Source organism: Odocoileus virginianus, chromosome 9 (assembly GCF_023699985.2).
Source record: "Odocoileus virginianus isolate 20LAN1187 ecotype Illinois chromosome 9, Ovbor_1.2, whole genome shotgun sequence".
NCBI lineage: Eukaryota > Metazoa > Chordata > Mammalia > Artiodactyla > Cervidae > Odocoileus > Odocoileus virginianus.
The window spans coordinates 23,547,063-23,572,437 of NC_069682.1; the positions used below are offsets into that span (position 1 = coordinate 23,547,063).

General features: G+C 36.9%; 1 protein-coding gene across 1 annotated transcript in view; it reads left to right on the forward strand.

Annotated features, from left to right (window-relative positions):
* Positions 1–25,375, forward strand: part of GPR158 (G protein-coupled receptor 158) — a 294,063-nt gene that overhangs the window by 15,797 nt on the left and 252,891 nt on the right. Inside the window, exon 2 of the mRNA XM_020911658.2 lies at positions 16,302–16,407. Within this exon, the coding sequence (XP_020767317.2) occupies positions 16,302–16,407 (106 nt within the window). The remainder of the gene's footprint in view (positions 1–16,301; positions 16,408–25,375) is intronic.

Here is a 25,375-nt window from a genome sequence, read left to right on the forward strand (position 1 = left end):
CCTGGTTCTCCGTCACTTTATTGTGAGTTATTCTTTCTTTTCTCACCTTTAAAACAGGGAGTATAATGAGAGCAGATGCCTCTTGTTGTAATTTGTCTCTTTATGTAAACTTTCTATTTCCCCAAACAGTTCTACTGGTCTTTCAAATGTAAGGACCATAATTCATAACTTCCAATATTCACTACCATTTGAAAGTGCCTTGCATATTTCAGGGAGTATGGAATAGTGTCTAAGAAAAACAGTTTTAGGATTATAAGCCTAGATTTGAATCTATAAGCTTCTACTTTCACCTACTTTTTGGCCAAGTTATTTAACTCCTCTGACTCAGTATCTTTATCTGCAAAGAGTACAGAGTACATTGTAAAGAGTAAACAAACAACAAAAAAAAGAGTAAACAATCTAGTGAATGTAAAGAGCTTAGCATAATGTGTAGAATGTGTTAGTAAAAAATAAAGTATATAACATGCACCTGGCTAAGAGTATAGATATTGAGGATGTAATAGTGGAACAGACAGATAAAAATCCATGTACCTGGGAATTTTTTTGCTCAGGGTGGGCGGACATAGATGACAAGCAAGATAAATGTAAGTCTTGATAGAAACAAATGCTGTAAGAAAATAAATAACATAATGTGGTAAAGAATGGCTGAGAGATAAGGTGGATTACAGTAAATAGGATTGTCAGGGAGGATCTCTGTGAAGACTCTGAGTTAAGAAATGATGGATGAGTAGGAGACACTCATGAAACAAGCTTAGGTAATCATGCTTGAGACAGGGAACAGCAAGAACAAAGGCCTTGAGACTGGAATGAGTTTCAGAAGTTCTAAGAGTAGAAAGAAAGTCAGTGCTGCTGAAATGCAGTGAGAGGGAGTCTGACAGAAAATGAGAGCAAGGGATGTAGAAAGTGCTCAATAAATGGTTAAAATAGAAAAACATGTTAAGGGCCTTAAAAACTTCTAGCCCTGCAGTAACATATAGATTGTCAATGTATTGTCATTTGCTTCACTTTCCATTTTTCTTTCCTCTTTTTTTCAGTCTTGGACTTCCTGTCCAGTGCCTCCCTTAGCTCTGGGAGCTTGGGCTTTCCAACTTCTCTGATCGGATTTTAACCAAAGAATAAGCTATCCATGTTGTTCCATTCTTGACTGTGAATGAATAAATGGGAATAATTGACCAGTAATGGAGGCTGAAGAATGAAAATCCAGAACTTCTTGTAAAAACCAGCTGGGTGCTTTTCCTGCTCCCTGGCTTAAATTGTACAGTGAGACCCTCTCTAAACACAGACAGCAGGAGAACTCAGGGGCAAAGCTTTTCTTTTTTCCTTCACCAGCATGCCTCGGAAGACATCCTGTGTGTCCCCCCCGCCTCTCAAGCTGGTGGCTGGCAGTTTTTGTTATTTGGTGTTTCCTGACTTACTCTGTTATCTTTTATTTTTGCTGCTGTTGTTTCATCCCTACGTTGTGTCCAACTCCTTGCGACCCCACGGAAGGCAGCATGTCAGGCTCTTCTGTCCTTCGTTATCTCCTGGAGTTTGCTGGGATTCATGTCCACTGAGTCGGTGTTGCTATCTAACCATTTCATCCTCTGCTGCCTCCTTCTCCTTTTGCCTTCAATCTTTTCCAGCATCAGGGTCTTTTCCAATGAGCTGGCTCTTTGCATCAGGTGGCCAAAGTAATGGAGCTTCTCCATCAGTCCTTCCAATGAATATTCAGTGTTGATTTCCTTTAGGATTGACTGGGTTTATCTCCTTGCAGTCCAAGGGGTGCTCAAGAGTCTTCTCCAGAACCACAACTTGAAAGCATCAGTTCTTCTGTGCTTAGCCTTCTTTATGGTCCAACTCTCACATTCATACACAACTACTGGAAAAACGGTAGCTTTGACTATATGGTCCTTTCTCAGCAAAGTGATGTCTCTGCTTTTTAATACATTGTCTAGGTTTGTCATAGTTTTCCTTCTAAGGAGCACGTGACTTTTAATTTCATGACTGCAGTAGCCATCCACAGTGATTTTGGAGCCCAAGAAAATAAAATTTGTTACTTCTTCCACTTTTCCCCTTCTATTTGCCATGAAGTGATGGGACCAGATGCCATGACCTTCATTTTTTGAAGGCTGAGTTTTTAAGCCAGTTTTTTTCACTCTCTTCTTTCACCATCATCAAGAGGCTCTTTAGTTCCTCTGCACTTTCTGCCATTTGAGTGGTATCATCTGTATATCTGAGGTTGTTGATACTTCTCCTCACAATCTTGATTCCAGCTTGTGATTCATCAAGCCTGGCATTTCACATGATGTAATCTGCATATTAGTTAAAAAAGCAGGGTGACAATATTGTCTTATATGTCAGTATTGTCTTTTATGGTGAGGGTTAAGATGTCAGGTCAGGGGCTGCCTCAGAAACTGCCAGTGAGAGGCACAATATAGAGAAGTAGGATTGGAAAAGCCAGAGGAGACAGCATAAACATTTGGACACAAATTTGAGGGAGGAAGACTTTGCATCATAGGAAAGGACGTACAGGTAGAAGTGCATCTCTAATGAAGAGCACTACAGTGGCAAACTGGGATTATGAATTTTGGGAAATAAAATCATCATTAGCTTTTCTGATATGACAAATGTGGGATTCAGCTTCTTTGTATTGAATTTTCTTCTTACTGTATCCTATTGTTTTATTAATTATATTTAAAATTTTTCCTTGATTATTTTTCTATCCATAAAGTTTAAAAAGTACTTTCTATTGTTTTTTTACCCTTTTGATCCTAATGCAACATTTTTAGATAATTCAAGATGGTTACATTTTCAGTCTGTCACAGCAGTAAAAACAAACAAAAAAACAAAACATGCTTTGTCCATTAATTGCTTCTAAGAATTGAAATGTGAATATACGAATCTATGCCATTTTTAGAATGTTCCAATTTCAAGGACCAATGGATTCTCTCTCCCTTTTTTAGATCAGTTGTGCAAAATCATGCTATCTTTAGTTTGGGCACATATGCATGGAAGCTTTTCACCTATTTTCTTTCCATGTAGTTGCCAATGCTCTCCTTTTCATGTTAAAGAAACAAAAAGAAGTCCTATGCTTTCTTACTTCTAAGATCATCCAACTTAATCAATCATTGTTTGTTAAAGAAAATTTACATTGCTTTTTTTACAATGTTGAAGACATTCTTCTTGGAGTCCCATAATTTGTACCAATTGCTTTAGGCCTTCTACAGAGTAACTATCATGGAAATATTTTCAAATTACTGAAATTTTGGATTCAACTACGTGTTGGATGCTAGTCCTCTTATTTCAAGACTTCTTTTCTTCCCACCCCTTAACATCCAATTTCAAATGTTTTTTCAGAAAGAATCAGTGTAAGATAAAATTTCTAAGTCTTCCCATGTCTGAAAGTGTCTTTGTCTTCATGAATGATTGATAGTCTGAATACAGAATTATAGGTTCAAAGTCATTTTGCTCTCAGAATTTTAAAGATATGGTTATATTGTTCTTAGCATTCATTGCTGCTGGTGAAAAACTTGATGTTAACCTGATTTATTGTATCTTTGTAAGTAATCTTTTTTTTCTTCTCATGGAAACTTTTAATATCTTCTTTTTCCTCAGGGTTCTGAATATTCATGATGATGTGTTTAGATGTGATTCTTTTTATTCACCAACCTAACCACTTAGTTGGCCCTACTAGACTTTTCCACTCACTAATTTTCTTTTATAATGGCTTAAAACTACTTTCTGCTGTCCATTTTCTTTTTCTGGAACTTCTATAGTTAGGTATTCATCTTTCTTTTAGTTTCACTTTCATTCACCTTTCTGGATTGATCCCTATATTTCTTTACTTTTCTCTCATCTTCCATCTCTTTTTAACTTTACATTCTAGAAGATTTTTTTTTAACCTTTTGGAAAAATTAGTTTTCATTTGGCAGTCTCTTTCCATGAACTCTTTCTTGTTCTGATTGTTTCTTTTATCATAATTGTATGTTTATTTTCTTAACTCTCTTTGAGAATGTTAATGAAAATATCTAACTGATTATATTCTGTTCTGTGAACTATTGCTATTTGTTATAGGTTCAGTTATTTTGCTTGTTCATACCAGTTCTTCTCCTTTATACTACCAATTCATCTCAAATATGATCCTTGTCAGTCATAGTTTTATGATCAAGGGACTAGGTTAACATACATAGGTAGATGGCATGGATTCCTGTGGCAGGTGTATAGGCCAAGGTCCTCAATATACCTCCCCTTGAGTGTCAGTCTTTCAACGTTTACTTTTAGACGCCTGAGAAGGAAGCACACAGTCTCTGGGTCACTGCAGATCTTTACTCTGGGAGAATTAATAACCATTTAGAAGTTTTAGTTCTTTCTAGGCATTTCTTTCAAGCTCTTTGTAGAAAAGATCTTTGTTTTCAGCTTGAGAATAAGTGCCATCACTGCACACAAGGAGAGGATGTGCCAACTTGAAATCCTTCATCACCTTGATATTTGCTTCATTTTCTACTTTCACTCTTGAAACCTATTGACTTTGGTTATTAAAACCTTTATGGAAATCCTGCTTAAAGAGCAGTTTCCGCCTCTGTTCCAGCCTTCTCCTGAGCATGTCCTGGGCTTGGCTGCCACCACTCCAGTTGATCATCAGTAGGATCCCAGAGAATTATGTTAAATCTTTAGTCAACTACTTCTTATCATTCCATCTTGTATTTATTTATTGCCATTACAGTTGGATGTAGAGGGATGAGGTAGAGAAACATGCTCAATTCACCAACATGAATAAGAACTCAAACTTAGGTCTTCTGATTGCTTCTATTACTTTTATACCTAAAGATATGGACATCATATTCAGTTCTTTTGCTTATTTGGTTTGTGTCTTAGGTATACTATTTCACCTCTTTGTATCCCAAATTTCTCAACTATTTAGGGAGAATGATAATGACCATATATAGTTGTAATATAAATTAGGGAGAATACTATCAGTCATATAACAAGTTCAATGAGGATGTTTTAAGTGTGTATAGGTAATATCTGATACACAATAAGCACCCAATAAATAATAACTAAAAACACATGATTCAAAGCCTACAAGTAAGTCCTATATTTAGTTCATAGTTGGGTATCTAACCACCAAAGTACTTTATTTAAATTCGAATGGGAATATTTTAAATGTACTTTGTAGGCTTACTTAGTTATTATTTCTAAATCAAAAGAATTGGCACATGCTATCTTTCTCTGAAGAAGTACTATGAATGGCTGGCTTGTACCTTCTGTATAAAATTATAAAATATTTTTATAAAATAGTAGGATCTTGAGAAAAGTAATTTAGAATAAAAAACTACACATTATCAGATGGAAAATTTGACTTGAAGAGCTATATGAGTAAGAACCAACAGAAAAAAGAAATTTAATGACTTAAAAAATTACTAACAAAAAAGAACATTTTCACTTAGGTAGTGTAGCCAAGCACTAACATAAATGACTTGTTTAATGAGGTCACCAGGAAATTCAAGGTATAACATTGTTATTATACATTTTAAGATAGATTAGTGTTCACAGTATATCTTTATTTTCTCTGACAGAATATACTTTGTTCTTAATTTTCCTTACCTAGCAATTAAAAAAAGTGTCTTTGGACATATTATGTAACTTTTCTGAACTCTCTTTTCCTCATCTCTAAATGAATAAAAATATTTGCTCTTTTATAGAATTGTTATTTGAATAAAATGGGTCAATACAGGTGATCTCTTTGTACTGGTTTTCTTGACAAGGGAGTTTCTACCCTATTTAGAAATGGTCATATTCAAAGAGGTCATATAAGGAAGACTGGATGTGTTTGAAAAATAAACTGTCCTTTTGTCATTTAAAATTGAAACAGAATGTATCTCAAAATTATTCCAGTAAAGGAAAACCGTAAAATAAGACATTTGTCAGGTACTTTTGGGAAAGCAGCAAACTCAAAATATATTTTTCAGGAGGATAATTATCTATTATCAAACTCTTAAACCCTAGAACTTTTAAGATGTGTGCTGAACTTAACTTTGAAAAAGGATCATCTTCAAGAGCCCCAAAATACAAAGACTGTATACTTGTGGGTGAAGAACTGACATTCTGATTGACCTTACTTCATTTTATATTTATTGGTTCTTTCTCTTTTTTAAAACCAAACTTATTTTCTCCACAAAAAATATATGGATCTTCCCAAAGAAGGTGTGACCTGATTACCAAAAAGCCTTCCAAGAACAAGAAGCCAGACAGATGGAAGACATTTGTCACTATGTAAAGTTTTGGCAAGCTTCTCTGGACATGTCAGCTGCAAAGTAGTGTGGGGGAGGAGAACATTTTCTTGCTTTGAGACAGACTGTCATCAAGTTCTTCAAGATACTCTAGAGGTGATCAGACTGTGTTCGTGATTCTCCTGTACTTCTTGTAGCTATGGGTCTGAGTTAAATGATTAGAGATGTTTGTGTGGGCATTTCTGAGGACGAGAAGCCCCAAATGAGGAAGTTACCCAAAGATGATTGAAAGATGAATCTAAAGTCTTCTACAGTTATATGGAAACAGAAAGGAAATTGCTCTTTGTCCCCTTTAAATGTCTCTTTTCCTTGACCCTACCCCATTAGCAATGAACCTGTGACAGAAGAGTTCATGTACTATTTATGCACAAGTCATTTTAGGTAAATGATTGCTGTATTTCTCATTATTTTGCTTACTTTTTATTTATACAATTCTGTTTTAAAAATCTCTTCCTGCTGCTATGTATACAACCAGTCTATTTCCCTACTGTTGCCTTGTACTCTATTGCTGCATAGTATGTAGAAATTGTCCAGTTCCAGGGGTGGACAGATTGTTCTTTGGTTCCTTGCCATTACAATGACATTGTGGTAGGCTTATATGCCCCATTAGGGACCTGTGTGAGAATTTCCTTGAGAGATAAACTGAAGTGCAGGATTTTTGGGTCACAAGGAAGGGTAAATGTAACTTTACAAAATATTGCAAGATTGCTCAATAGACAAGCTGCACCAGTCTACATGCCCACTAGCAAGGCATAAGGGCTCCTATAGCCTCATATTCCTGCCAGTATTTGGCATTATACAGCTTTCTAAGTTTTTGTTAGTTTAATGAATATAAAGTGACATCTCATTATTGTTTTAGTTTGCATTTCTCTGATTACTGATTAGCTTAAGCATCATTTCATGTGCTTGTAAACCTGTTGGGCTTGCTCTTTATTGAACTGCTTTTTTATAGCCTTTGCCCATTTTCTATTTGTCTATATTTTTGTTATATTTCAAGAGATTCTAGATATTATTTCCTTGTCAACTTTAGACAGTGCAATATTGCCCAATCTGTTATCTTTCAGGTAACTTTGACCATAATATTTCCCCTTGAGTTATTTTAACATTTTTGATGTTATTTACTTACTCAAAATTTTACCTTACAGTTTATGCTTCTGGGTTTTATTTACGAGGTCTTTCAATGCCTTGCCTCAAAATTATTCTCTTATAATTAACTAATACTTTAAAGTTTTACCTTTTACAGTTGGATCTTTAACACTGGGAGTTCACGTTTGCACATGGTATTTGGTAGGGATCCAGTGATTTTTATCTATTTAGTGAGCCAAGTTTCCACCCCTATCAGCCTTTATAATACATACAAGTGTCTTATGTGCATATGTATGTCTCTGAGTTATCTGTTTCACTGCTTCCCCTGTGTGTTTTCCGTCCCTAGTCAGTACTATTATGTTTTATTTCCATGGTTGGGTAGTACATCTCAATATTTGCTTTGGCAAAGCCTAAAGCCTCCCTCTTTCCCCTTTTCACAGCTTCTATTTTTCTACTTAAAGAAAGCTGTCAAGTTTCTAAAAAAAAAAAAAACTATATAGCATTTTGATTGGTTCTGCATAAAACTTAAAGCTCCATTTGATGAGAATTGACATTTTTAATACAGTAAATTATTCCCTGAGAGCTTGCGATGTCTTTCCATTATTCAGATAATCTATTTTGGCCTTCATTAGAGTTTCAAAATTTCTCCATAGAAATTTTGTGTATTCTTGATTAAGTTAACTACTAACATAATGAGTTCTGTCCTATTTTAAATGGAATATTTTCAGTTATAACTTTTTGCTGCAAATTGTTGGTGTATATATAGATTTTTGAACACTGATCTGGTATCTACCAACTTTGCTGAACTTTCTTATTGTTCTCATATTTGTCTGTTGATTTTACTGCTAAATAAAGGATCATATCATCTACAAATAATGACAGTTTACTCTTTTCTCTTCAGATCTTTACATCTCATTTTTTCCCTAGAAATCTTGAATTAGTTGTGACTTTCAGTAACTATGTTAAACAGCATCAGTGATAACAAACATTTTTTATTTCAAGAGAACATCTTAAAAGAAAATGTTTTTCCTTCAAAGTATAGAGCTGATAGAGGCAAATTTTACTAAGTTAAGCATTTTGTTCAATTTCTAGTATACCACTAAAAAAATAACAGCTGCTGGAACTTTTAACTGTCATCTTTCAGGTAACTTTTAGAAAATAATTAGTGTTGCTGTTGTTTAGTCACTCAGTTGTGTCTGACTCTTTGTGACTCCATGGACTGCAGCACACCAGGCTTCCCTGTCCTTCACCATCTCCTGGAGTTTGCTCAAACTTATGTCCATTGAGTTGGTGATGCCATCCAACTATCTCATTCTCTGTCATCCCCTTCTCCTGCCTTCGTTCTTTCCCAGCACCAGGTTCTTTTCCAATGAGTCAGCTTTTCGCATCAGATGGGTAAAGTATTGGAACTTCAGCTTCAGCATCAGTCCTTCCAATGAATATTCTAGGTTGATTTTCTTTAGGATTGACTGGTTTGATCTCCTTGTAATCCAAAGGATGCAAGAGTCTTCTCCAACACCACAGTTTGAAAGCATCAATTCTTTATGATCCAACTCTCATATCCATATGTGACTACTGGAAAAATGATAGTTTTGACTAGATGGACCTTTGTTGGCAAAGTAATGTCTCTGCTTTTTAATACGCTGGCTACATTTGTCATAGCTTTTCTTCCAAGGAACAAGCGTCTTAATTTCATGGCTGCAGTCACCATCAGCAGTGATTTTGGAGGCCCCTGCCCAAAAAGTCTGTCAGTGTTTCCATTGTTTTCCCATCTATTTGCCATGGAGTGATGGGACCAGATGCCATGATCTTTGTTTTTTGAATGCTGAGTTTTAGGCCAGCATTTCTACTCTCCTCTTTCACCTTTATCAAGAGGCTCATTAGTTCCTCTTTGCTTTCGGCCATAAGGGTGGTTTCATCTGCATATTTGAGGTTATTGATATTTCTCCCTGCAATCTTGATTCCAGCATGTATGTCATCCAGGCTGGCATTTTGCATGATATTCTCTGCATATAAGTTAAATAAGCAGGGTGACAATGTACAGCTTTGATGTATTCCTTTCCCAATTTTGAACCAGTCCATTGTTTGAAGTCCAGCTCTAACTGTTGCTTCTTGACCTGCATACAGGTTTCTCAGGAGACAAGTAAGGTGGTCTGGTATTTCTATCTCTTAAAGAATTTTCCTCAGTTTGTTGTGATCCACACAAAGTCTTTAATGTAGTTTTTAAAAATTCCTTTGTATCTATTCATTCTGCTTTTTATTTGCATATTTCTTGTTTGCATATTTTCTCTTTAATTCTTGAGTCTCCATATATTTTCTCAAAGAAATTTAGTTTTTTTATAACTAAAAATTTTTACTATTTTGAAATATTTTTACACTTTCAGAAGATTAGCAAAGATGATAAAGTTTCCTTTACCTTACCTAGGTGAATATGCTTCACCGAACTTCCTATAACATTAACATCTTCCACGAAATGATGAAAATTAAGAAAGTCATATTAGTACAACACTATTACCTAAGTTATAGATTTTATTCTGATTTCCTCAGTTTTTCCACTAATGTTCTATTTCTCTTCCAGGATCCAAACAGGTTATCATATCTTATAGACTGAATTATGTTTCCCCAAAATTCACACATGGAAATCCTAACCCTCAGCACCTCAGAATGTGACTGTATTTTGAGACAGGATCTTAAAAGAGATAATTAGGTTAAAATGAGCTTCTTAGGATGGGCCCTAATCCAAGATGTTTGTGTCTTCATAAGAAGAAATTAGGACACAAGAACACACAAAGATCATATGAAGACACAGACGACAGTCACCTACAAGTCAAGGAGAGAGGCCTCAAAAGAAACCAACTTACACCTTGCTCCTGGACTTTTAGATTCCAGAATTATAAGAAAAGAAATTTCTGTTGTTTAAGCCATCCAGTCTGGGTACTTTGTTATGGCAGCCCTTGCAAACTAATGTATCACTTGCTTTTCGTATTTTCTTAGTCTTCTCCAATCTGTGAATTTCTCAGTCAGTTCTTGCCTTTAAATCATATTCTCTTATGTTATCAACTACCAACTGACACTTCTGAAGTGTGCTGGTAAAGTATTTTGTTGAATATCCCTCAATTTGAACTTGTCTAATGGTTTCTCTTAAGACTGAGGTTAGGGGCATTTGGGAAGAAAACAATAGAGGGGAAATGCCCTTCTCATTGCATTATACCACAGAGTACATAGTATCAATGTCTTTTTACTGGTGATGTTAACCTTGGTCACTTAGTGCGGTATTTCTCAGGTTTGTCCATTCTAAAGTTACTATTTTCCCTTTTCCATACTTTATTCTAAATGAATCACTAAGTTAAGGTCACACTCAAGGGGAGGTGAATTCCTTTGTTTAATGGATTCAGAATTGCAGTTCTGCAAGATGAAAAGAATTCTGGAGATTGTTTGCAGAACAATATGACATACTTAATACTACTAAACTATGGGCTTCCCTGGTGGCTCAGAATCTGTGGCAAATGAATCTTTACTGGTAAAGAATCTGTCTACAACATAGGAGGCCTGGGTTAGATTCCTGGTTTGGGAAGATTCTCTGGAGGAGGGAATAGTTACCTAGTCCAGTATTCTTGCCTAGAGAATTCCATGAACAGAGGAGCCTGGTAGGCTGCAGTCCATGGGGTCACAAAGAGTCGGACATGACTGAGCAACTAACAATTTCACTACTAAACTACATTTAAACATGGTTAAGACGGTATGTTTTATTCTATTTATTTTACCACAATTAAAAAAAAATTAAAAAGCAAAAAAACCCCCAAAAAACAACAAAAACAAAAAAAACAAAAACCCAAAACACCAAAAACAAAAAACAAGCAGCCCTTTTTTAGTTCATGCTTTTCTACTTGAATTCCATCACAGTCAGCTGGAAAAAGCCAGATAGTACTCTCTGCATTTTACTTATAATATTCCTTAGCCATATCCACAAGTTCATTTGCTCACAGGTAACAGCTTTGCCAAATTTCCAACTATTATACAACAAAGGTTGCTTTTTTTTCTGTCTCCAGTATCATTTCTACATTGTCCTTTAAGACTCACCATGTTCTGGTTTTTATTAACCATTTCTTTTAAGGCCTTTCCAGTTCTGCCTCTGCCTGAACCCAAAGCCAGTGCCATAGGTTTCACGCTTTTGTTATGTAAGCAACCCCTCTTAGGCACCAAACCTTGTTCTGATCATCTATTGTTTGGAGTAAAACCACTAAGGGCAGCTGGTCTACCAGCATCTGGTTTTTATCAACTCTTTAATTTTGATTGAACTTCTGCCCTGATTCCCCTTCAATGTTGACTAATGGGCTGTTACTGTCAATTTTTGTAGTGATGGAAAAAGAAAAATATTGCCCAAGGTGACATGGTGAAGAAACAAAAGCAGAATTTCAAAACTTTCTGTCAACCTATCCAGTTTTCCTCTCTACTCATTTCTACTCATAGCAGTCCATGATAGTTTTCTGTTTGCTTGGGTTTTCACTCTCTCTTTCCCTTTTTGGTCATGGTTTTTTTTAGCTACTATTTGCATCTCTCTAGCATCTGCCATTTTCCAGGGTTAACTTTTGGGGTGGGCTCATTTAGGGTTTGAGTAAACTCTGGGAGTTGGTGATGGACAGGGAGGCCTGGCATGCTGAGATTCATGGGGTTGCAAAGAGTCTGATACGACTGAGCAACTGAACTGAACATTTAGGGGCTGAGGGATATATTAAAAAGACAGAAAATGGAAATTTTGCCCATGGGAAAAATCAATAATTACAAACTAAATATTATAATAAAGAGTACTAATGGTATGAAGAAGGTAAGCATAGTATATCATGCGGAGAATAGAGAAGTAGTTTCTAAATGAGACTTGTAGTTTATGAAAGGTTTTAGAAAAGAGCCAGATAGAAGCTATGATAGGGAGAGCACAGCTTAGGCAAAAGGACTTCAGGTATAAAGGCATATATAAAAGAATGATTTTCTGAGATAGCATGAATTATTTAGGACCTTTCAGACTAATTCTGAATTGTCTAGAAGAAAGAATGTATGTGAGTGAATGAATGGAGAAATCAGAAACAAGAGGGGCCTGGATATAATGTTATACCAAGGAATTTGGATTTCATTCTTCAGGAGAGTGGGAAATACTGATTTTAAGCAGGTAACTGTGAGGATCATATTCACATATTCCAAAGATTAAACAGACAGCAGCATTTGATGGTTAAACTTTAGGGCCCCCTGCTTGCATGGGGAACTTTCTAAGGTCCTGGGTCAAGCACTAACAATGAGTTTTGTGGTTAACTGTTTTTGTGTAAAATTTGCAAAAGGAAGTTATAACTGAATGGTCTCTTTCTACTATAATTTTGCCTTCCATTACATTTTCCCTGGGCTGTGGGCATTTTTGGAAATTGGTTAAGCAGAAGTTCTGAATTATTTAACAATACATACTAAGGTAGTTTGTAGTCACATCTAACTTATCGCTAGCCATCCTGGTATAGAAAAGCCTTCTAGTAATGAAATTACTACCCATTCAGCAGTAGTAACACAAACATGTAAGGCCAAAGGGTCATATTGTGATAAAAATAAGTATTCATGATTTTGTACTTGTTTCTTAAAGAAGGACGCTAAACCTTTCTTAATGAAGGGCCTACAAATCGAGACCTTCACTGGTGCAATGCCAGACAGGACCAAATAAGTAGACTATTACAGAAATTTTTTAGCTCCATGAGAGATGAAGAAGGCCTGGATGAGGCAGGGTTAGCAGAAATGGAGGGAAAGGGTCAAGGTACACGAAGGGAGTAGAATTTAAGGAACTTGACAAATTGTTTTGATTTGGGCGTGAGTTTCACAACAAACAAGTTATCTACCAGGTAACTGTAAGGACGTAAGCCCATCCACGGACAGAGAACTTTAGGTAAATTCCAAACCTGGTTGGCGGATGAACCTTGTTTTGGCCTTGAGGCCTTTTAGAAGTCAAAGAAACAAGGGGAGAAAAATGTTAGTCTGCGGGTCAGTTAAGCACCCAAAGATTTGGGGAACGTTACCTGATATATTTTCCATTCTCTGGAGCCCACTTACCAGGCTCTTTTTGGCCCTTGTCTTCCAGTCTTCAACCCACCAAACACCAGCCCCTTCTGGGCCCTCAGGGCTTCCCAGCGGAGCTTGCTCACCGGATGTGGTAGCAGCACTTCCGCCTCAGAAGAGAGTGCTCAGGGGAGCAGCTCGCAGGCTTGGCGTGGATCTTCCCGCGCTTCCCTGCCAGCGCGCATGCGTGGGGCTGTTAGCTTTTTGAGCTTCTGCGTTGTACTTGGCTGCATGATTTTCGCCACTCGGAGAGCTTTCTCTTCCAATTTAGTCTCGCAGACTTCCACTTCCCCTGCAGGAAGTGTCGGTGCTTTCCCGAGGGCTTTGTCGCTCCCTAGGCGCCAAGGCCCAGGTACTAATGAAGATGAGTCAGCATTGATTTCCCAGCTGGTAAGCGCATGGCTCATTACCTTTGGTGGCTTTGCACTGAGCCCTGGGAGCATTCTGAACTGGGTTTCAAGTCTACGGTGACTTTTTGTTTCTGTAGGAATGTGGAATTAAAAAAAAAAAAAAAAAGGCGGAAAACTCTAGCCCTTAAGATACCAGTTTCTTAAACCAAATTTCCCAGGGAAAGGACCAGAGGTAATTGCATCCTTCTGGAATCCCTAATTAGCCCTTCTTCTTAAGCCAGCTCTGGAGGATTTTGAGATCTTCACTGTCTTGCGACTAAAGTGTAGCGGTTACTGGAGGAAAACTTGTGGAATAGGAATGTATATTTTTATTGGTTTGCTACTTACATTCCTCAGCTGTTCAAGAATATCATAGCGGACATAGTTCAGTGGGAAATTTTATGTCGTAGAAGAAGATGACTGGTAACTTAGTGTGTGAATACAAAACTACCCATAATTATACCTTGAACCAGCGAGTTAGAAATCTTACTTCAGTGAGGCCTATCCTGACCACCCTTTGAAAAAATCTTGACCTACTCTGTACTCCCGTCCATCACTCTTACCTACTTGAAGGTAGTTTTTTCCCTCCATCTCACTTTATAGTTTGTATTACTAAGTGTAATTTACTTATTTATTATGTGTCTACGCAGTTATGTCCGACTCTTTGCAACCCCATGTACTGTAGCCCATCCGGCTCCTCTACTCATGAAATTTTCCAAGGAAGAATACTTATTTATTATAACCGTGGTTTATTTGTCTGGCTAGAGTTAAACTCCATGAAGGCAGGAACTTTTTTTTTTTCCAGCTTACTAATGTCAGAGGCCAAGAATAATTTTGGCCCATAGTAGATGCTTGATAAGTAATTTATTAAATGAATGAAAAGCTGAATATGTTATTTTCAAAAGACCTAAGTAGAGCCTGGAGTGGGCTTGCCTGATTGGCATGAATATGTGGAACATAATTTTATGTGAAGTCCTGATTGGTGAAGACAGCAAGTCAACCAGTGTTTATAGAATGCCTGTTGTACCCCAAGTGTTAACTTTCCACATTCCCCAGAATTTAGCATCCATTCTCTATGAAATATTCAGATACTTTTTTTTTATTCCGATACTTTTAAAGACATTTTAAACCTTTGGGGTTTCTTGGGAGAGACCGTGGCATCTCTTATCTTGATATGTATATATACCAGACAATAAATATGTGTTGAAAGAGCAGATGGTTTTAAGGCATTAGGAGAAGAGAAAGGCTACCCACTGCAATATTCTGGCCTGGAGAATTCCATGAACTGTGTAGTTCATGGGGTTGCAAAGAGTTGGACACGACTGAGCGACTCGCTTTCACGACTTGGAAATTTAGCTCTTTATTGCATAAATAGTATTTGTTTTATGGGATTATAGTCCACAGCGGTAGTATTTTGCAAACTAGGGCTATTTCTCTGAAGTTTTTTATGATAAATTTTTGCATCTTCCTTTGAGTGATCCTCTGAAAAATGAACTTACTTATATTCTGGGTTGTCTGGATAACTAAATGCTGATATCAGGTTTTGGTGTGCCTCTTTGTTTTTAAGCATGGTTGCACTAGGTAGTGTAGTACACACTTTGTCACAGGTTAATATGAAAAGAATGGAAACAGCCTTAAAAAGTAAATGATTTATTCACTCTAGATGAAGCCCAAAAGACATTAACCCACTCTGTCAGAAAATTTCACAGTAGTTTAAAAGGAGAAAAGAGATGAGAAAAATGAGTCATGATATGTGGTATTAGGCTTCCTGAATTAGCTGTTGTACCATATTCCTTTTCTGAGGTGATTTAATTTGGCACAATGTAATCATTAATGTTTTTAAATTAATATTTTAAATTTAAAAATTGTTGGCTGTATAGCTTTTACATTTGTTTTGTTATTTTGTGTGTGTGTTTTGTAGCTAGAAGAACTATGATACAAGGAATTTGAGGAAAGAGATGCTTTTTTTCTGATCCTATTTTCCCCTCTTAACTCATTCCCTGTTCCTCCCTTGCCCCAAACTTCCCATTCCTGGCCCTGCATTGGGAAGTAGGAGTAGAAAGAAATGAGAGAAGGGCTTTTGAAAAAATTTACTTTGACAAAAGAGGTATTGGGAGCAAGTATTATTTCAGAGTCAACTTTGCTTTTGTGTCCACAGTAATTCTGTCTGGAGTTCAGCCAATCAACAAATACTTATTGAACAGTTACTGTGTGCCAGGCATTATACAGGGAGCTGAAACAGAGAATAGTACAGGGCCCTGCCTTTGGTGCTTACACAAAACCAATAACTTGCTGTTTCTGTTCTTTTGTCCCTACCTACTCTGGCACACTTTAGATGAGTATGAGTAGGCAATTTGGAGAATTTTAGTGCATTCTTATGCCGATTTGTCTGATTTTTAGGTTAGAACACAGAATTAGAAATTGTAAAGGCTCAGATTAATTTGTTCTTTTTGTCTTTCTCTATTTTAAGGGGTGTCATGAAAGTAGACATAAATCTTCAGAAGGTGGACATTGACCAATGTTCAAGTGATGGCTGGTTTTCAGGAACTCACAAATGTCACCTTAATAATTCAGAGGTAAGAAAATGGAGATAAACTTCTCTGGAATCTCAGAAATATATTACTTCTGAGTAGATTATATTTGTGTGTGTAAGTGAACAAGACGTATCTTACTGGGGAAAAAAATCTGTTATGCAGGCCTGACTGTTGCCAAATGAACTGAAAGAGGAGTAGAAAATGAAATTTGTGCAGAATAACTATTCATTTGGGGACTAAGAGAAGGCTGAAACTAAAATTATGTCTGAAGTTTGGCTTTAGTCAAAGTCTGACCCTATTGTTCAAAATGAGCTGGAAATTAAAATAGCCACGAAGTGAGAAACCATCCCAATAGGGGTCAACCAAATTATGCACATTTTATGGAATGTGATGCTTTTTGAAACATTGATGCTATTCGTTCAGACACCCTGCCATCTGTCAGAAAAGCAATAGAGAAAGTACAGCTAGGAGATATTGAGAAGAAGGAGAAAACTGTTCGCAGGAGACTGGAATGGAGATATGTGTATTTGGTGTGTTTTTCGCAATGTTCATTTCCTGTCCATACTTAATTTCATGGAACTCCAGTTGGCAAGGAACAGGCAGAGAAATCATACATCTGGAAATAAGACTGTCACTTGTCTTCTTAAAAAAAATTTTTTTTTTTAATTGAATGAAAGAGTCTTTAAATTTTGTGGTGCTTTACAATTGTCAAGTTTAACACAGATGATTTCATATAATCCCATAATAACCCTTTTCCCTCTACTCCCATATTGCACACCCCTCATTCCCTCTCCTCACTGGTAATCACTAGTTTGTTCTCTGAATCTGTGAGTTTGCTTCTTCTTCTTCTTTTTTTTAAACTATAATCACTAGTTTGTTGTATTTTTTAGATTCTACATTTAAGTAATACAGAGTATTTGTCTTTCTGTCTGACTTACTACACTTAGCATAATGCCCTCCAAGTCCATCCACATTGCTGTGAATGGCAACGTTTCATTCTTTTTATGGCCGAGTAGTATTCCATTGTGTGTTTGGGTGCACTCAGTCACTTCAGTCGTATCCCACTCCTTGCAACCCCATGGACTGTAGCTCCCCAGGCCCCTCTGTCCATGGGATTCTCCAGGCAAGAATACTGCAGTGGGTTGCCGTGCCCTCCTCCAGAGGATTCTTTGCTGCTTGAGCCACCGAGGAAGCCTGCATATACATATATAATGTATGCCACGTCGTCTTTGGCCATTCATTTGTGGATGGACACTCAGCTTGTTTCCCTATCTTGGTGATTCTAAATAATGCTGCTACGAGTATTTGGGTGCTTGCGTCGTTTTGAGTTAGTATCAACTGATGTTCTGTAATTCCAGAGGTGACATGTGATGACATCATCATTTCATTTTTAGTAATCTTATTTCTCAAGTCCCCAACTGCTCTAAAACAAATGTACACTAAAATTCCTGACCTTAAATACTTCAGTTGTCTCTACTTTGAGTCCCTGAATTTATGAGGAAAGTCAGCATGATTTATTTAAAACAGGGGATATTCCTATAAATGTAGTAATCTACATCTTCAGTTTGAATTTTTGCCACATTTCCCTGTAGCCCACCATGACCCAAATAATCTTCCACAGTTCCGCACATCCCCCCTACATTCCACACACACCTTCACCTGCCCACCGCAATATCCCTCAACCCTCTCACCCCCTAATCTCCCTGCTAAGTCACTTCAGTCGTGTCCGACTCTGTGCGACCCCATGGACGGCAGCCCACCAGGCTTCCCCGTCCCTGGGATTCTCCAGGCAAGAACACTGGAGTGGGTTGCCATTTCCTTCTTCAATCCTAATCTCCCTAGGAACCTGCATAGTCCCCTATATCTCTCTAAGCCCATCACAGATTCCCACCATGTTCCCGTGACCCCCACTTCCTCAGTAACCCACACACCCTGACTCCCACATCTCGATATACTTCCATATAGCCCACCCTCCACCCCACCCTTATTGCCTTTGTCCCCTTCTTCCCAATTGGGACCCTATTATGTAAATGAAGTATTTCTGTCTTGTCAAGTCACAGAGGTCAAGATCCTCTTTTCACCTCTACTCACTATTTTTCTTATGGATTTGAACTTTTCTGAGTTCCCACTTCCCTTTGGATGGTTCTGGCATTTCTAAACATATGAATTTCAGTCAGTGATTTGGTAAATATCTTTAGCCTGATTATTGTCTCCATGCCAGTGGCATAGAGCTTCATAGCTTTGTCTTTTAGCAAGGGTGGAATTTTTTTCTACATGAGTGTCAGATTGTGGATATTGATCTGTATGTGCTCATTTCTGTATAGCCTTGTTTCAGTGGTGTTCCTGGGTGGTTCAATAAGCAGTCTGTCCAGAAACAAGGAGATATTTGCTTATCAGTCTGTTACAGTTGTTGCTTGCCTCTAATAATCTTGGTGTAGTTTTCTTTTTCCTTATAGCACATCTGTTTATTTGACTAGGTGGTCTTATTGGATGGCTTTTTAGAAGATTGATTTATTTTCATTACATCAGGCTTATCAATTTTCTGTGGGTTGTGTCTTTTTAAAGCTGTCAAATAAACTAAATTATTTCAAGATAAAATATTATCCTCTGTTCTGGTAAACAGAGATTAGGGTGAAATGTGTAACTTTTGGCTTTATATATGGGAGCTTTGAATTTATTCAGTTCCTATAGGAAAAAATGAAAAGCTCACCCTGTAAGACAACCAACAGTTCAGTGAATCTCTTTTGACAATGTTGTACAAAGGTTCAGTGATCAAAAAAATAACATCAACAAACACTGAATCTACAAAGTGCCTGTTTGACTTAAACTCTGGATCCCTTGACCCCCTCACTTGCCGAGGTCCTAGTGTTGGGAGTAGGAGATCTTGGTGTCCTAGGTTGGCAGCCCCTGGTGCATAGTCTGATGGACACAGGGCTGGGCTGGAACTGTTCACATCTTTTTGTGGGCCTTCTGTCAGGTTCTGGAGTTGGTGCTGGTCACTCTAGGCACTACTGCTGGTCTATACCACATTCTCAGACTCAGGAGTAATGATAGTCTTTCAGTTCCTTCTGTGTAGTGATGTGAATTGGAGACTAGGAACTGGCTTCTACTGACGTTTTTACTGCTTGGTAAAACTGAAACAAAGCTCTTGTTCAGGGTGTTTTTCATCTGCACTGGCTATCTTCCGTTCCTTGTCACAAATCTGTTAAAGACCCCAAGGATCATTGTGTAAACTGACTTGTTTTGGCACGTACTTAACATGATTGGTATTTGTAAGAGGTATGGGTCCGTCTGGGCTGCCCAGGTAACTCAGAGGTAAAGAACTTGCCTGCCAATGCAGGAGACATAAGAGATGTGGGTTTGATTCCTGGGTCAGGAGGATCCCCTGCAGAAGGAAATGGTAACCCACTCGAGTATTTTTGCCTGGGAAATCCCATGGACAGAGGATCCTGGTGGGCTACAGTCCATGGGGTCACAAAGAGTTGGACATGACTTTAATGACTAAACAACAAAACAGGGGCCTGTCTATGAAAATCCACGTCATTAGAAACAAGAGACTTAAATCATGTTTACTGTGGGTTTTATTTTTACCAATGTTTAACATTCTTCTCTTGTAAATATGATGGGGAGTAACAAATTTCTAAGTTGTAATTGAGGCAAGCTTTTCACTTAAAAAAAATTTTTTTTTCCAGCGTGTTGATTTTTCAGCCTCTGAGGTATCTTAAACTAGATACAGAGTCTGATATTGGGAACAAATAAGTAGTATGTAACCAGTGAAAGAAGCTTCAAGAGCATTTTAGAAAGGCATGGGGATGGTTTGTGAGGAAAATGATTTCTCAACAAGTTTGGGTTGTTACCAAGTTTAGGGGGCCAACAAGTGCTTTTTGAAGGGCATAGTAAAATGAGATCTCAGTTGACACCGTGAGTTGAACCAGATTCCAGGATTATTTTGGCCATTTTTATAACTGATCCATATCACTGCTACCTGGACTCGATCATGTTTCCTGTGGCCATTTAAATAATTCTTGACCTATTTCATATCATTGTTTCCTTTGGGTACACAGAGTCCTCTCCTACAGAATAGTTTATTAAAAACATTCACCTAAATTGCTATTTTTGTTTTAAAGGTTTTCTTTTGCTTGTTTCCTTTAGAAGATTTTTTAAAATCACTATTTGAAGTACAGAACTGTGACCTTGAAATTTTTTTATTATATTCTATTAGTAAAAATGCTTTAAGCATTCACAAATAGTATTTGTATGTTTTTTAATCTGTAAAGTATATGCATCTTTTGTAATATATTTTGTATGTTATAAGAAAACTTAATTGGGTTGAGATAAAAATGAAACATTGTTTTAATGTAGATTATATTTTACAATAATAAATATTGTGATTAGTCACTCAGTTGTGTCTGACTCTTTGTGACCCCATGGACTGTAGCCCACCAGGCTCCTCCGTCCATGGGGATTCTCTGGGCAAGAAGACTGGAGTGGGTTGCCATTTCCTTCTCCAAATATATCTGGTTACAATTTTTGAAAAATTTTCAGTGATAGTGTTGTGATTTATTATGCTTCACATTTAAAATTTTAAAAGTCTTAGCTTAATACTTAGCAGTGCAATGATTCAGAGGTCTGTAAGTTCAGTTTATTTTTATACTTAGTTTTAATGTCTGTCATAGTTGAAAATATGCCTCAGAAGGATATGTCAGTCCACAGTGAAGAAATAAATTGTTGACTGTATTTGATAAATAACAGTGTTCATTTTTCAGTTTCCAATTTTGCAAAGGTTTTTTTTCAGAAATACAGCTAGCAGTTTTTCATTTTACCTGATGTCAATTGGTCCCTTAAAACTAATTGGAAAGCTTGGCATTTTAATATTTTAAAAGAATAGGTTAAAAATCCACTCAGACTTTCATGGGGAATATTTTCAAATAGATTAGAAAATTTTATTTCCAAGTTTAAACTGTATGGCTATATGAGTATTTATAGTTTTTGACAACAAAAACCACATAACACTGAAAACATTTCCAAATCCATTTTCAAAATGCTCACTTCAAAAGGCTTTCTCACGGATTATTAAAATGTCACATTTACTTTGAAGAAAGAGCTTATATATTAAAAAAAAATACCTGCTGCATACACCCTGCTGACATCCACTTGTCATCATTGAGCAGGACAGCAAATTTAGAACTCTTGCCTTTTTTTGTAAAGAGCGATGAATAACTAATCTTTGAGTTCAGAAATAAGTAGTTCACTTTGAGATAATCAGAAAATCTTTGTGTGGGAAAAGTGTTTCCAGGTCACACACCGTCTTATTGATATTATGAAGAATTGTAAATATTTTGCAATTTAAAATAATATACTCTGTAAATCCCCTTGGATGGTCAAATATAAAAGGTAATACTTTCTTTAGAAAAGTTCTACATTATGAGTATTATCATTCACTTGTCTCTAGAACTGTCCTGTTCCATATGATAGCCACAAGCTTCATATGCCTATATTGAAAATCAGCGAAACAAAATTAAGAATTCAGGTCCTTGGCCTCATTATCCTGATTTGAAAAATAAAATAACCACCTGCAACTACTGGACATTGGACAGTGTAGTGGACAAGCCAGGCTTTTGAATATGGCCTACTTACAGTGCAGTCAAACCACACAAATTATTGAAAGCTTTCAAATCCCTGAATTTCCTTAAATGGGTGAATCATTTTCCTTAACTTCACTAAGGGACATTTAAGGACAAATTTGAAATGAATTTTGGCTAATGTAATCAGCCTTATGATCTGCTGTATTAACTGAATTGAAAATTAATAATGAGAAACCAACCAACTATTTTTAATGCTGTTATTTTACACTGAGAACTGTAAAAAGTCTTCCAGTAAATGGAAAAAAGTAAATGCTGATAATCTTCTAGATATTTACATTTCTGTTGTGTTTGTAGTACCAATTCTGTTTTCTCTGATTACCAATACAAAATGTGATGAAGTGAAATCCCACTCTTCTCCTTGGATATAGGGTAGTGATCAGCTGTTCACTGGTGCCCAGCACAGTGGCCTGGCACATTTATTGAATTAATAGAGGCTGCCCACTCTGTGTAGATGGCCTCCTTATAATATAGAGTTACTGCTTTTGATTTCTTCCCATGGAATTGCTCAAAATAAAGTTAAACTTTTTTTTCTTCATAACAAACACACAGGTATTTGAAGACTGATGTCAGTATGCTTCTCAGTCTTTCTTTTAGGCTAGATGTCTTCTGATTCAGCAAGTATGGGTGTTTTACTAGGTTTAATCAAAAGAGGCCATACCACTACTGTATAAGTCCCCATGTCTTTTTGAAGTTGTTTGAATACCTAACTTGTTTGATTTCGTTATATAGTCCTTTCTAAAATTAATAGAAAACTGTTTATATTTTCAGAGTTTTCACTATACTCCTGAGAGTTATTTGGACTAGATATTCTGTATTGTTCCAAAACTAGGGCTAGGAAATATTATTTCAAAATAACTGTACTGAGATGCTTAACAAGTCAGTTAAAGGAAAACTGGGTCTCTCTCTTTTTTATCTTATTTTTTAACTTTTTACTTTATCTTGGAGTATAGTTGATGAACAATCTTGTGTTAGTTTCAGGTGGACAGCAAAGTGATTCAGTTATACATACACATGTATCTATCCTTTTTCAAATTCTTGTTCAGATCTGGCTCTCTTGTTCAGAGAAAGATGTTTCCAACAACAGAGCAAGGGTTCACCAGTGGCTATTGCCATCTTGTGGCTCAGGGAAAGTGGGGGTAGAGAGAGGGAAGGAGGGAGGAATTTTGCAGGGCTCATAAAAATTTCATGCACCATTAGCTATATAGTTGAAGTAGGTGCCTCTTAAGTACTTATCTTTGCAGTCCTAAGATTTTATATGTCTAGTGTAAAGGAAACCACTAAAAGGTATTTCCATCCAAAAGCAAAGCTCTGTCTACCCTTGCATTGGAAATACCTGGAATTCTCACACTGCATGTGATCGTGCCTGCCAAACGCCAGATTTTCTTATTTTTCTCTGTCATAATAATAAAGCAAATGGTTGTTCATTATTGTCACCTTCATTCAAGCTAGCTTATGGGATTTGATTTCTATTTACTCATTAAGCACTTTGGTAATGGTTATGCAGGACTAATACATTCTGATTGAAGTGAGAAGGAAAAGTCAAATCTTGTTTAGTTGACTTTAGGTTGTGAATCTGGAATAATGTGAGCCAGAAAGGAGGCATAAGAGGAGTATAATTATTTTTTCCTCTAAGTTGCTTCTTTTTCTTATGAAGGAATCAGATACCAGGTACCATAGAGTGGAAGATAAATACATTTTTCCACTATGATAAGGTCATGATATTCGGTATCTGCTTCTGAAAAATACTCCTTTGTATACATTCCATGTCACTTGATTGCATTACCAGCCTTCTTGAACTTGTTGATCTAATATTGGGACCTTTGAAGTATCTGCTTTAGAATTTACAAAGAGGGAGCACATCCTGTCTATTTAAGGTGAACAGACTCTTTCTCTTGATCTATCTCTTTATCTGTCAGCTTGATCTATAAAACCATTAAATCCTGATTTATAGCTTTCTACTTTATCAACTTTATGGATGGCCTAAAATTTTTTTTTTAAAAAACTGTTAACAGGATCTTATAAGATGTCTTATGAATAGTGTAGGTAAAGGCATTTTTCATAATATCGGCTAGTAATTAAATTTTCTTCAGCCCAGGTCTGAAGAGTCTATTAGACACCAGAAGTGAAGCATCCCTTTGATACAAGTTTGTTTTTCGATCTCTGTGTAAGAAGATATTTATTTAAAAATTAAGACATCCATTTCATATTTACTTATTCTGTGAGTTGCCTATTACTGTTATTCCTGTTTTCTAGATGAGAAAATTAAGACTTAGAGTGGTTTAAGTAACTTGACTAGGATCATAAAACTAGTAAGTGTTATTGTAGAAAGTTAAGCTCTAAGAAGGTACTATGGGTGAGATATGGTTGTTTGGAAAGAGAATCACTGAGTGGTAATGGCCCATGGGCTGATGCTGTTAGTCTTGTGGCGGTACCCATGGGGGTTCAGCCGAGAGACATGGTAGAATTTGCATAACATTGATTAGAAGTATACCAATCAAGAAGAAGTGATCTAGCTCTCAGGTGGCCAAAACAGATTTCTGAGAGGGTATGGAAAGCTCACATGGAAATTTGGATTAGGATCCATACACAAGGCCTTCTATCTTGTAGGTGTGTGAGTGGCAGCAGCATAAGTTTCTTTCCAGTGGTGCTATTCTTGTTTCAATGTATGGCAGTGACTTGTGATGGTAGGAATGTCCAGTTTGAAATTAAACTCATGGGATAAGATCCATCTCCATAGATATAGATATAAAGGGTTTCCCTGGTGGCTCAGACGGTAAAGAGTCTGCCTGCAATTCGAGAGACCTGGGTTCGATCCCTGGGTTGGAAAGATCCCCTGGAAAAGGAAATGGCAACCCACTCCAGTATTCTAACCTGGAAAATTCCATGGACAGAGGAGCCTGCCAGGCTACAGTCCATGGGGTCGCAAAGAGTTGGACATGACTGAGTGACTTCAGTTTCTTCTTTCCTTAGATATAAGTTGGCAAAGACTGTACACATTGTCTGGACATTAATTAAGAGGGCAGATGTGAAGGAAAGGGACCTTCTTCTTCCTAGCAGGGAATCAGAATACCAGTCAGAATGTAGAAATGAAACAAATGTGGATATGAAGGATTGCAACTCACTGGGTACTGGGATGCCAAGGAGATCATTATATATAAGTAAACTCTATTGGTGAAGATAAACACTTAAAATACTCCCAGAGTTCTCTATGATCAGAGGTTAGAGTGGGGCTGAGCTTAAAGGTAGGCACATATGTATGCAGCATATGCAGCTTGGCTAGAATAGGCTGGGGCAAGGAGATTGTCTTACATACAGCAATAGATATAAGCTCAAAGGACTAGATTTCTTGATCTTTTCAATGCAGT